Source organism: Aphelocoma coerulescens, chromosome 5 (genome assembly GCF_041296385.1).
Source record: "Aphelocoma coerulescens isolate FSJ_1873_10779 chromosome 5, UR_Acoe_1.0, whole genome shotgun sequence".
Lineage (NCBI taxonomy): Eukaryota > Metazoa > Chordata > Aves > Passeriformes > Corvidae > Aphelocoma > Aphelocoma coerulescens.
In genome coordinates this window covers 41,927,035-41,939,585 of record NC_091019.1, presented here as the reverse complement: position 1 = coordinate 41,939,585, position 12,551 = coordinate 41,927,035, and the positions used below count along the sequence as shown (strand labels likewise).

At 36.0% G+C, this 12,551-nt stretch overlaps 1 protein-coding gene across 2 annotated transcripts in view; it reads left to right on the top strand.

Annotated features, from left to right (window-relative positions):
- Positions 1-11,875, top strand: part of SNX6 (sorting nexin 6) — a 28,169-nt gene extending 16,294 nt beyond the window's left edge. For both annotated transcript variants that reach the window (XM_069017798.1, XM_069017797.1), the window contains exons 10-14: positions 1,145-1,184; positions 2,327-2,413; positions 3,312-3,471; positions 4,507-4,592; positions 11,191-11,875. In XM_069017798.1, the coding sequence (XP_068873899.1) occupies positions 1,145-1,184; positions 2,327-2,413; positions 3,312-3,471; positions 4,507-4,592; positions 11,191-11,244 (427 nt within the window). In that variant the 3' untranslated portion in view covers positions 11,245-11,875. The remainder of the gene's footprint in view (positions 1-1,144; positions 1,185-2,326; positions 2,414-3,311; positions 3,472-4,506; positions 4,593-11,190) is intronic.
- Positions 11,876-12,551: the final 676 nt, after the last annotated feature.

Genomic DNA, 12,551 nt, shown 5'->3' with positions numbered 1-12,551 from the left:
AGTATTTCCTTTCTTTAGTAGGCTGCACTTAATAATTTTGCTTTAATATTTGTCTGTAAAAAATGCTGTTTTCTACAGTCTGTAGAAAATTACACAGATGAGATGGAAAAGTCCTTATTGAATAAGAAAAAACCACAACTGTTCACCATTTTTTTAAAATGTTACAAATGCTTTTTACATGTGCAGCAGGTGCAGGTCTCAGTTGGAGTATATGGATTTTTTTAAGTGTACCAACATCTTGAAGAACAGTTGTGCTGTTCTGGCAACTTTACTGCCCTTAAGAAAATAAAGCAATCTACAGAGATCCCCAGAACTTTGAAAATAGCAGGGGGTCTCTATGTACAGATGTTTGTCCTTTAATCTTTCAGATTTGCTTGAAGATGAAGTCTGGTGTATCTGAAAATAAAACTTAGTTAACTAGCTTAAAGATGTCAGTGCTTATCAACATACACACATAGTTCATTTGTGTGATGTTGGTGTCCGTGTGACGACAGGTAGGACATGAATGTATTAACTTATTAATTTACCTGAATTACAGTAATATACGTCCAAATGTGGTGACAGCTTATATACCAGATACTTTGATAATAGTATTGATATTTGATGCAGTCTGTTAGGGTCTGTCAGAAATCACATCTGTCTTCTGTCAAAATAGTATAATTTGATTGTAATTCAGTCTGCTGTAAGACTGAAGCCTTGTATTGTCTCCTGCAATGGAGATGTTGTGACACTGTTGCTCAGCATCCCTGAATTCCAAGTAGGACATACGTCATGTTTACTGGGTGAAGAAAAGTACATTCAAATTTATGTAAAGCACACTTATAATAGTGTAAGACCATTGACCAGGGTGCTCGTGTTTGGGGTTTAATTCACAGAAGCATAAAGAATCCTTGAGGAGCTGAGCAATTATTCTTTACTTTAAAATATCCATCAGTTATGCTTTGTTTGTCATTTGCCTTTCTTACATTGCACAGTTCCCACATGTTTGAAGTTTTAAACTAGTATGTTCTCTGAGTTTTTCGATTATAATTCTAAGAAGTGCTTTTGCAGTCTTTATTGCCAGATGCAGACTATAGTGTGAGTTCTAGAAAGTAATTAGACTGTTTAAAACAACGTTGTAATATGAGCTGTTTCCTTTGCACAGGTTTTTTCTGAAGGTGTCAGAGTTATTTGACAAAACAAGGGTATGTACTATGGAACAGACCACGTGTGCCAACAAGGCATTAATATGTGGATTAATATGTGAGCTTCTAGATGGAGCGTTTAAGCAATGTGTAGTATGGAATGAGAAAGCGTAAGATTTCAGTCATGTGTTTTGTAAAATGATTGAACCTTAGGACTCTTCGGTTGACTAAACATTTCTAGGCAGTCTCCTGTAATACCCTTGTAAAGCTGCTGTTCCTCTAAATTGCATAGAGATCTTCCATACTTGTTACTGGGAATCACAGAACATGTTATGGATAAAAGAAATGAAGAAATGTAATCCTTTATCCAAAAAAATGGTGGCCATGCTGCTTTTTTTCTGGAGCCAAGATCGGTTTCTGCAATTATTTGAGTCAGAAGTAGAATTGCTTATGCTTCTAATCAGTTTTTCAAATCTTTCTTCTTTTGCCTTACTTGTTTAGCTTGGTAGAGAGAAGATGTGTGCCATGTATCAGGAAAACTTTCAAATGAAAAAAGTGTGTATTTCCTAAACTGACAATTGTATCTGCATAAATACATACTTGAAAGAAAATTAACAGAATTACTTGCTTCGACTCAAAATGTTGCGTTTTAGAAATTATTTTTTTAAAAATTAGGGTTTAAATAATGCATTTGCAGACTCTATTTCTAATCTGTTTCAAATACAAGCAAATTAGTTTATAGGTTTTTTAGACCATTTAGTGCATGCAACTACACAATTAGTCTGCAAAGGTGCCTTAAAAATTTGTTTTCCTTTGATTTCAACAACAACATAAAACTACTTGTGCAACTGTTAATATAAGTTTGTTTCTCTGCATTTTTTCTAGCATATGATAAATATAATTGCTATTGGAAAAAAAGCAGTGTTTAATGTAGAAAGCCAGTTGTCAATTACTGCTCAGAGAGTAGCTTATTGCTTACATTTTAATACAAAATCCTAATACTGCTTCTCATTTTGCATCTTTTAAGTATCCTGTCATTAATGCCTGATCTTAGTTTTTGAAAAAGGCTATCTGTCGTGTACTGTATATTTTACACTGAATTTGTATATACAAAAGAATATCCAAAGTTTGGATGTTTTAAGTTGATCCTTTTGCTTACTGTTTTTTTTGCTTGGTGGTGGTGTTTTGTTTTGTTTTTCCAGAAAATAGAGGCTCGGGTATCTGCTGATGAAGATCTTAAACTTTCTGATCTTCTGAAATACTACCTTAGGGAATCTCAAGCTGCTAAGGTGAATTTACAGGTTTTTGTTCAGTGTTTCTTTTACGCTGTGTTTCTTTAACGTAAAAAAAAGAGTGAGAGAGAGAGAAAGTGGTAAGAGATCATCAACTCACAATATAGATAGATTAAAATGCTGCCCCCCCTAGCCTGCAATTTCTCCCTTAGCTGTTGAACCTGTCCTGATGCATATAAGGAGTAACAAAGCGGACTGACTGTGTGGAACTGGGTGAGCCACTCGTCAAGGCCACATCATGCAGTAATGAAACACAGTGGAAGGGCTGTTTTGTGTGTTTGCAGTGTGTTCGGTGCTTGTAATTGCAAGCAGTTCTGCTTTTCTTTAAATAATAAAATTGGGCATTCCATATAATCTACTAGTGCTGATACAAAAATGCATGCGCTGAATTTGATATTCTGTGCTTACAGAAAATTTCATTCTTACTGTTGTTTGATGTGACGTGATTAAATAATGTCACAGAATGAGCAAGCATTTGACAGAAAATGTCTGTAGTAAGATCACAAACTGTTGCACCAAAAATGTTGCTACTGTTTCTTGGGCTCTGTGTGTATTTCAAATGCATAATCTAAATGTAGTTTGTTTCTAATCTAAGAAGCTGTGAAATTTCCCATGATTTGCCTTCTTTGGCTTTCTGGAGTTTGATCTAAGCCATCTGTTGTTGCTAGCCTCTGTCAGACAAGATGGAGACCAGACAGTATTATGTTGTGGATCTGATCTAGTATAGACATTCCTGTGCCTTGCAGAATGAAGTAAAGTGAATGCAAATAATTTAGTAAGAACTTAAATACAGCAAGAAGGACTAATATTAATTTGATTTTTTAATTATATGGAATATAGTAAAATCCTTGGGTAGAGTCTTATAAACTCCATATAACCTTTGTTTTTTTAATAGGATCTCCTATATAGAAGATCTAGGTCACTAGTGGATTATGAAAATGCTAATAAGGCATTGGATAAAGCAAGAGCAAAAAATAAAGATGTGCTGCAAGCTGAAACTACTCAGCAAATATGCTGTCAGAAATTTGAGAAAATTTCTGAATCAGCAAAACAAGGTATTTGGGTGGTCCTTGATCCTATGTTACTACTTTTAATTTAACATATTTTAGTATGTTCTTAATAAGAATTAATGTAATTAATGAAAATAGGTTTTTGAACTGTTTCTTAAGCAGGAATATTATCTTTTAATGATTATTTACTTATTTTAGAATGTTCAAATTATATTTTTCTTTGGCTCCTCATAGCTCTGATAGGCAGAGCGAAGTCTAAGTTCAAATTACTTGTTAAGCTTTTTTTTCACATACATAAGCTAGGATACAAAATGGTAACTGCTAGCAGTAATAGCAAACAAATACTTTAAAGTGTTGTTAAAATTCCCCTTTTGGTTTTATGCTTTCTTCTGTGGAGGCACCAGTCTGTCACAGATATGATACTACATTAGAGAAGGGAGAAATAATGAAATGAGATTTCACTGAATTACGAGTTAATAGAGAAAAGGAACATTATTTACATGTTACTTTTCTTCTGGAAACTTGCTGTCTTTTTTAGGTTAATACTTCAGTGAGTTAGTAGTGATTTGTGGCAGATCTGTTCAAGGTTTAAACACCATGCTCTTTTGTTTTTATCACTGAAGAGTTGTTTGAGGCTGTAAATCTGGTTGATGATTCCTGTAAATGAGACAGTGGAGAATGAGTGATCCTGTTAGCCACAAAGGTATATGCAGAAAGCGCACTGTTGTTCTTCCTAGTTTTAGTTTAGTGTATTCCTTAAAGACTTCCATGTATCACCCTTGAAAGAACAGTGCAGATGGAATAAGAGAAATAAATGTTAAAAGCATTCACGTGGCAGTCTTTTTTCAAAAGAGCTTTTTGTCCTCAAAAGGTTCCTAGAGGTGAGGAACTGCAGTGATGGTTTGCTTTCTTCCAACCGTGTAGCAGCATTTTTGAGCCCAGAATGTGCTGAGATTAAACTCAAGATTTTTCTTTTTTCCTTCTCTCACCCTTTACCTATTCCATCCTGAAGGAATGTCTGTTAATCACTGAGGTCACTAGCAGGGATACTGTTATTGAGTCTGTTTCTATTTTCTATAGAACTGATAGACTTTAAGACAAGAAGAGTTGCAGCCTTCAGAAAAAATCTGGTGGAACTAGCAGAACTGGAATTAAAGCATGCTAAGGTAATTATGATCCTCTTTGGCCTATATTTCAAGTGATTTTGAATATTATATGCTTGATTAACCAAAATGACTACATTTGTTGTATGATATTTCACATTCAGGAAGGGGAATTTTAAGTTAAGCATTGTTCAGAAAGGTGAACTTTCTTTAATAACAGAGAAGACAAAAAAGTACAGGTGGAGTGTCTCTCTGAGAGATTGGTATGCTTGAGGTGCCTTTGGAAAATGCATATCCTGGAAGAAAATTTTGCCTTCGGTTTTATGTTTATTTGGCTGTTTGATATTTATGTCTGCAGAGTTTGAAAACTTGCCTATTTTTAAAATTTCATCTCACCATTTCACTTAGGAAGTGGTTTCTCCTGTTATCCAGATTTTGGGACTTGATGTATAGGATATTAAGCATGAGATCACACTGGCCTGTCTGGTATGATGAGTATGCTTTTTGAGCCTTTTTGCCTTTAAACTCTAAACCATTAACAAAAGAGGCATGGTGCAGATAGCCTTTCCAGGAAAATAAATTTTTGTAGGAAAATAACTTTTAAGGGTCCTGTATTATCCTTAAATTTCACAATGTATTTGATTTCATGGACAAGTACAACACTGTTATTTGAACAGTCTTATATCTGGAGGCAGTTTTCTTTTAAAAATTAGTTCTTTAGCATTTCTCTTCAGATCTGAAACTGGATTGGTTAGGAAGCTATGAATTAACTCAGAATATATCTGTTGAAAGGACTTGTTAAGAGGTATATTGCTGCTTTACTCTCTTTTCAGTAGTGTTGATGGTGTCATTCTTCATTCCCCTAAACCTATTGCTTGTAAAACTAATGCACTGTAAAAAAGGTTTTTTGGGGGGACTTTTTAAAAAAAATCTTTGTAGGTATAAGTTCAGCTTAATGAAATATTTATATATTGCTGGTAAAGCAATCAGCAGTGTATGGAACGCATGACTCCTTTTTAAGATGAACAGTCCTTACTTTAAATAGTCCTAACAGTCTTACTGGAAACAGTTCTTATTGATTTGCCATGTTGTGCTTTAGTAAGGGAATGAATCCACACTGCTTCTGTCCTGCTTCAATCATTGACTCTTCATCATCTCATGTAACTGACCCTTGCTGAAGTCTCCACATGGCTTGAAGTGGAATTCTTAGACAATGTCTCTGTCTTCTAAAGTATCCTTAAAGAATCACTTCTTTTAACTATACAAGTCACAATCTTGGAGTAATATTCTCTTGAATTTTGACAACTAGTAAGTGTGGAATGCAGGTGGAAGATGCCTAATTTCTGTAGCTTTCAACTTGATGTGTACTTCCTATGTCCTTAGTGTATCTGGAAGTGCTTTAGTTTTTTAGCTTGAGTTTGTTGTCACAGCTTGTGTTTAACGTGCATTTCTTTGGACAGTCTGTCTGTGACTTACCTTGTCTTAGTAAATTTGCTAACAAGGAGTCCATAAAGCTGTAATAGAAGCTTTAAATTGTAGTTCTGTTTTTGAAGATGAATTGTTTTTGCTGACCCTTTTCACCTACTTCATCATGGAACAACAACATTCACTAGGCAGTTTTGAATCTTTAAAGCTTTACAATAATCAAAGGTCATTTTGACTAAGAGTGACAAATCTTGAAATGTTAACAAATACTGTAACCTGTTGAATAAAAGGATGTTTTGTTTCTCACTAGGTTTGAAAGTTCTCTTTTCTCAATGCCACTGTTTCATATTTAAAATAAGCTAAGCTACTACAGGTGGATCAGTTTGGTTACTGTGTTTTTCTTTCTGTGAATTCTGAGTTAGATTATTACAGAATTTACAAGTACAGTAGATTGCATTTTTCAACATTATATAATGGGGAATGTTCTTATTAGTGCTGTAACTAAGGTATTTGAAGAGAGCCTTATGGATAGGTTTTTATTAGTCTGTACAGAATATTGAAGGATGAAATGGTTTGGTGGACACTTTCTGAGTTAGTTCCATAAAAGGAAGAAAGAAGATATTAAGACTTGTTTGTTGGGGTTTTTTTGATGTAATATTGTGCCCTGATGTGGGAAGACCAATATTAGGGGAATATGAATGAAATGAAATCATGAACAATGCTTCCATTTCAAGGACTAGGTAGCCCTGTTTTTGACTGGGCTAACCTGGGCTGTTTCTAGATCACTAATTCGTCTTGGAGTACAGTCAGAAGAGGACTAGTAGAAGCAAAAAAGAAAGCTGTTTTTCATGTAGGCAGTCACTTAATTACATCAGATCGAAAGCCCCCTGCTTTTAGGTTCTGGGCAAAATACTTTGCCTGATGCTGTGGCAGTCCCTGTCTCTGTGTTTTCGCACCTACTGGAGGCAGGCATGTGAAGTTTTAGTAGCAGCAAAATGGCAATTGCTTGGTCAGTTGTGTGTGGAGCACAGTGCCTGACAAACTTTGCAACATGACCTGTTACCTAAGTCTAAGTGTTTGCTTCTGGCAAAAATGCTAAGTGGGGAAGAGGTCTGGGGACAATGGAAACCCACTGCTGCAGGCTTTTACTAGAAGTCTTCTATTGTGGGTTTTCTTTTTCTGTAATGAGTGCCTCCAGACTAGATGCTATGCAGATGGATCTGTCTCTGAATCAGTCTAGCCATGTGTCTTCTGGCCTCGGAGCTGCCTCACACAAAAAACATGGAGGTGAAATACGATGTAGCATTGGGTGCTGAAAACTCACTTGAGAGGCTGTCTTTTGGAGGAATTCAGACACAGTGAAGGCTGCTGCTTGACTTGCTGTTTGAAGTTACTTGCTCTGTGTGGAAAGAAAAACACAAATCCCAAAATACAGAGGTGGCTGCACAGAAGTCAGAGTAACCAAAGAATTGAGAGAAGGTTCTGAGGCACAGCTCACATTTTGTGAGCTATACCTGCCTGTAGCTCTAGAAGACTCGAGGGCAATAGGGAAATAAACTTTCAGTAAATCAGGGACACTGTATAAACAAATCCTAAGTAAACCCTTTCTGCCCAGTTACATTTATACTACTTCCCTATAAAATAATTCTTGGAAGTATTGCTACTATCCTCTTAACCTTTTGGTTTGCAACTCAAGACTTTTGAAAAAGCTAAAAATCAACTGTGGGTTGAGTTTAAGTTGATGAAAGGGCAGACTGTTGCCAGGAAGGATGATGATGCATGATTCTTCCTTTCCCTTACGTTGGCACAATTATGTGTGCAGCTGCATAGTACAAAGAAGCTTAAAGTTGCTCTGGGTTTTCCTAAGCTTTACTTTGTCTTGTTTTCACGACATCCTTTGTATCAAAACACACAGTTTTGGCTGGGAGGGTCTGGCAGTAAAAGAGAGCTGCCTTCTTAGCAGCAGCATGTACCCTAGATTTATTTAGAATAGCTGCCAAACTGAAGCTTTAGATTGTCATTGGTCTCTGACCTACACTAAACATACTGATGTTTCTTTTTCTGTGGCCATTCTGGCTGTTTATCTCCCTAGGTAATGCTTTAGCTTCTGTTTTGCTAGCTTTGTGTTTCTTCATGACTTCATGCAGCTGTAACTAATGTAAGACCTGAATAAGTGTTTGACCATTTTGGTGCAAAAGCTGCATTTGGTGTATTGTTCAGTATTTTAAATGGTTGGATTTTGAGGTATTCCTGTGTGGGATTTAATGTTCAAGAAGGGCAGTTTGATAGCTGGTGAAACTGCTAAGGTTATAATCATATACTTAGAGCACTCATAGCCTTGGCTGTACTTTTGGAATCTTTTGACATATGGATTGTAACTGAGTAAGATAGCCACTTCCTTCATATAAATAAAAAGAAACATATCTTTTCCACAAATACTAATATATACACTCTTGCCTCTATGGTTTTTTTGGAAAAATAATTTCTTGTGTTATTAGCAACAGATGTCTGTTTGGAACTGACAGAACAAGGAAGTAAGCAAAATGCAGTACTAAGGGATTTGATGAAATGTTTTGTCAGTAATTCTTTCTTTCCTGAAAAGGATGTTTCTGTCACTGTGGTTCTGCCAATAATTTTAGTATCTACAGCTTAGGAGTGTGAGCTGGCAAGAAACACTTTTCTGAATCTGAATGTATAGGACTTTTTCAAGCTGTGCTGATGTAAGTCAAGTATGTCAGATACTGCAGCCACAAAGAGTAATGGCTCACAGCTTCTATTGTCCTTGATTTATTATAATTTAAATAAGGTGGTTCTTGTGAATTTTGTAAATCTGATCTAACGAAAATGAATTATGTGCTTATTTGGAAAAATTTAGTAGACTGGCTGGCTTAGTGTGGAAATGACTGAGGTGTAAAGGATGTTGTGGTGGTTTAACCTCAGCTGGCAACTAAAAATCAGAAAAGTGAGAAAACTTGTGGGTTGAGTTAAAGACAATTTGACAGGGAAAGCAAAAACCGTGCACACAAGCAAAGCTAAGCAAGGACTTTATTCAATGCTTCCCATAGGCAAGGCAGGTCGTTTAGCCATCTCCAGGAGAGCAGGGCTCCATTATGTAGAACAGTGACTTGAGAAGACAACACTCTGAATGCCTCCCTCTTCCTTCTTATTTCCCCCACCTTATATACCAAGCGTGATGTCATATGGTTTGGAATATCCCTTTGATCACTGGGGGTCAGCTGTCCTAGCTGTGCCCCCTCCCATGCACCCCCAGCCACTTTTCCAGTGTGCCAGTACAAGGAGCAGAAAAGGCCGAGTAAGAGCTGCTTGGCAATAATGACATCACCTCTATATTATCAACACCATTTTCAGCACAAATCCAAAACACATCCCCATATTAGCCACTGAGAAGAAAATCAACTCTACCACAGCCAAAACCAGCACAGATGTCTTGGTAACATCTTTTTTTTTTTTTTAGAGTGCTACATAATGGCCTGTAAATTACAAATATACTTCATGCTTCTGTAATAAGATGGCCAAAAGAGTATTGTCCCACTTCAGTTATAGGTAACTTGTGCAGTCCATAAGTATAGAAGTCAGATTGAAGTATTCCATTTGAAGACTGAAGACTTCAGACTGAAGTATTCTTTTCAATTCATTAGTTCATTACAGTCAATAATCAGCTTTTCAGTAACAGAGACCTTAGATTTATGAGTCCTGTATACCCCAAAGATGGGCCACCAAGTCCCCATGTATCTTGCTTTTATATAGAACTTATTAATGTCACCGAATTACAAGCCATCTAAAAAATAGCTTGTGACTGTCCTCTGCCATTGTAGACATGGAAAGACAAAAAAGCTGCTGAAGTTGTTACTGAAATTGCTGCCTTCTGGATAAGACTGAGAAGGATTTAGTAGGCCTAACTGGGAATCTGCTTTCAAACCTTTAAATCAGTTAATTGCTTAATCTGGATTATAAGAACCCAAATGGGGCATAGAATTATGATTTACCTTTTGGGGCTGAGGGATGAATGTCCTGCTTATCTATCACAGGTCACTTGGAGTGCTTCTAACTGAAAAAATTACAAATTCTTAAGGACTTCTGTGGACTGTTTATGAAAGGCATGCAAATCACAGCTACTTATGTGCTTTGGTGTGTCTGAAGTTTTCTTTATATGTTTCCTTTTTGATGCAAATTTTTTTTTAGAAGTCAGTAGTTCCTTCTGTGTTCATAACTGGGCATTCAGACTGCTTTGTTCCTGCATTTTATCTGAACCTGATATGAATTACTCTTAACACTGTCAACAGCCCAACATTTTTTTCTTACATAGAGATTTAAGATTTGGGAACAAATCTAGTACAGGTATTTCATAGTGAATAGCTAGTAGTTTTAAGTGATGGAAGCATAAATGAATGCACATATGAATACTGGGCTGTTTTGGGTTTGTGTGGTAGTTTTTTTTCCTGCAAAGTAAATTCTGGCTTGTTAGTCACATTTGCTAAATTCACAAGGGTATCAGTTCTGTAGATTCATTCAGATACCTGAAAATCAGTCTGTATATTTCTATGGTAGAGTCAGAATGCTTTAAATAAGATTAAAAACTGTGTTTGGAAGGAAGGCCAGAGCTTGGCTTAGAGTTGAGTTAATGTTCTGATAATCACTTCTAATGGCTAAACTCAACTTTGATGGCTCAATCACCTGGCTAAGCATGTAAATCACTCTGCTGTCTTTCTAACAAGGCCTCCTCCTTGAACACAGCTGTCAGCTCTGATGGCTGCTATAAGCGAGGAGATCCTGAGTGCTATAAATTGTTTAATACTTGTCAATGAATACAGTATTCAGTGAAACACATGAATACTTAGGCTTTGGGAGTCTCATTCTAGAGACAGAGTAATGGTACTTTTATATAAAAAAAATTTAACTTTGCAACTGTGAATTTCATTGCTGAGGGTGCTCTGCAGTGAATAGGTTTTGTGGCCAGACTAGACCTCTAGGAAGAAACATGAAAGGCATTAAGTGCTTATTTTTGAATCTCAAATTGGCTCTGTTAATTTCCATGACACGATATTCCTACATTAAAAAAAAAGTCTTTTAATATAAAAGTTACATATATTTTCCCATAAGTTTAAATCCTGTCTGTTCTTTTTTAGTGGTGTCATTGCTATTTAAAAAACATTGTTCTGTTACAAGCATAAAAGAAAGAAGACAAATGTGGTGATATTTTTCTTTATTTTTCCAGGGTAACTTACAACTTCTGCAGAGCTGCCTGGCAGTGTTAAATGGTGACACATAAGCTACGTTCCGTCCTCCCACTAACAAGGGCTGCCCTCCTCTGGATTTTGTTTTCATGACTTTAAATAGGCATTTACAGTTCCCTGGAGAAAACATTTGACAAAGTGCACATAAGCAAGCTTCTTCTTTCAAAAGAATTAAACACCTGAAAGTAGCTCCAGACTATATGAACGGCATACTTGTTATACATACATATTCATGTTTATTTAATCATTATATGCTTTCATTGTTCAGAAACCAAATGCTCGGGTTTTGTGAAAATAGCCAATATAATAATGTTCATGTTACAAATATTATGATACGGCTGCAATCTTATTTACCTTTGTAAGTAATTTCTGAAGTTCGCCATTTGAAGCACATTGTTCAAATGGCCTAAATATTACCATTAGATATTTGAATATTGTTACTATAATGACATTGTATACACTGTCTTAGTTTTTTTCCATGTACTTATATCAAAAAACTTATCTTTTTTTCAATTGTGAACATTTCTTAGAAATTTTGGAGAACTTTGTGTAACCTTTATAACTATGATTTAAAAAAAAAAGCAGATGCATTAGTATGTTTGCCTTAACTTGTAGACTAATCCAATTATTGTAAAATAAACCATGAAATCAGTGATTTTTCTAAAATCATGAAGACACTGTATCATCTATAAGCTTAGTACTTTCTAGTAAATTAGATTAATTTGTTTTTTTCTCAATTCACCATGTAAAAACCATTGACTAAGTATTGGATTGGTCTGACACTACTTGCCCCACTTTTTCACTTGCATTCTCAGGTTTTATCTGTTTCTCTGTGACTTTCCAGTCCAGTGTACCTAAATTGTTTTGAGCTTAGTGGCTGACTCTGCAATTTCTTTGGCAGAAATATATTTGAGAGAACCTCTAGGGTTTCTTCCCGGAAAGGGAGTAGCAGAAGGGAGTTCAGAAGGTGCATAAACTATCAGTGAAAAGTAATAGTGCCCCACTGTGATACAGATAAAACATTTTGCTTCAGGAAAAAAATGAAGGTATCCCCTATAAAGGAATGTGTGAAAAGAATCTCATTCTGCTAACTGGACTTAAGACATAGAGCTGTGAATCCAGTATCATTAGTTGTAATGATGGGTCTCTCTTACTTGAACCATGAACCTTTTTCAGAGGTGCTGTTATGTTGTGTAATTTCAGGATGTCATAAAATTAGGCTTGACTTGATGAATCGTTCTTCACAGTGGGATTGCTGCTTTGTAAGTGTTTGTAGGCCTTCAGTGGAGCATCGAATTTTGGGTGAATGGTATGGTTGGAACTGCAGATCAGTGTAAGTCAG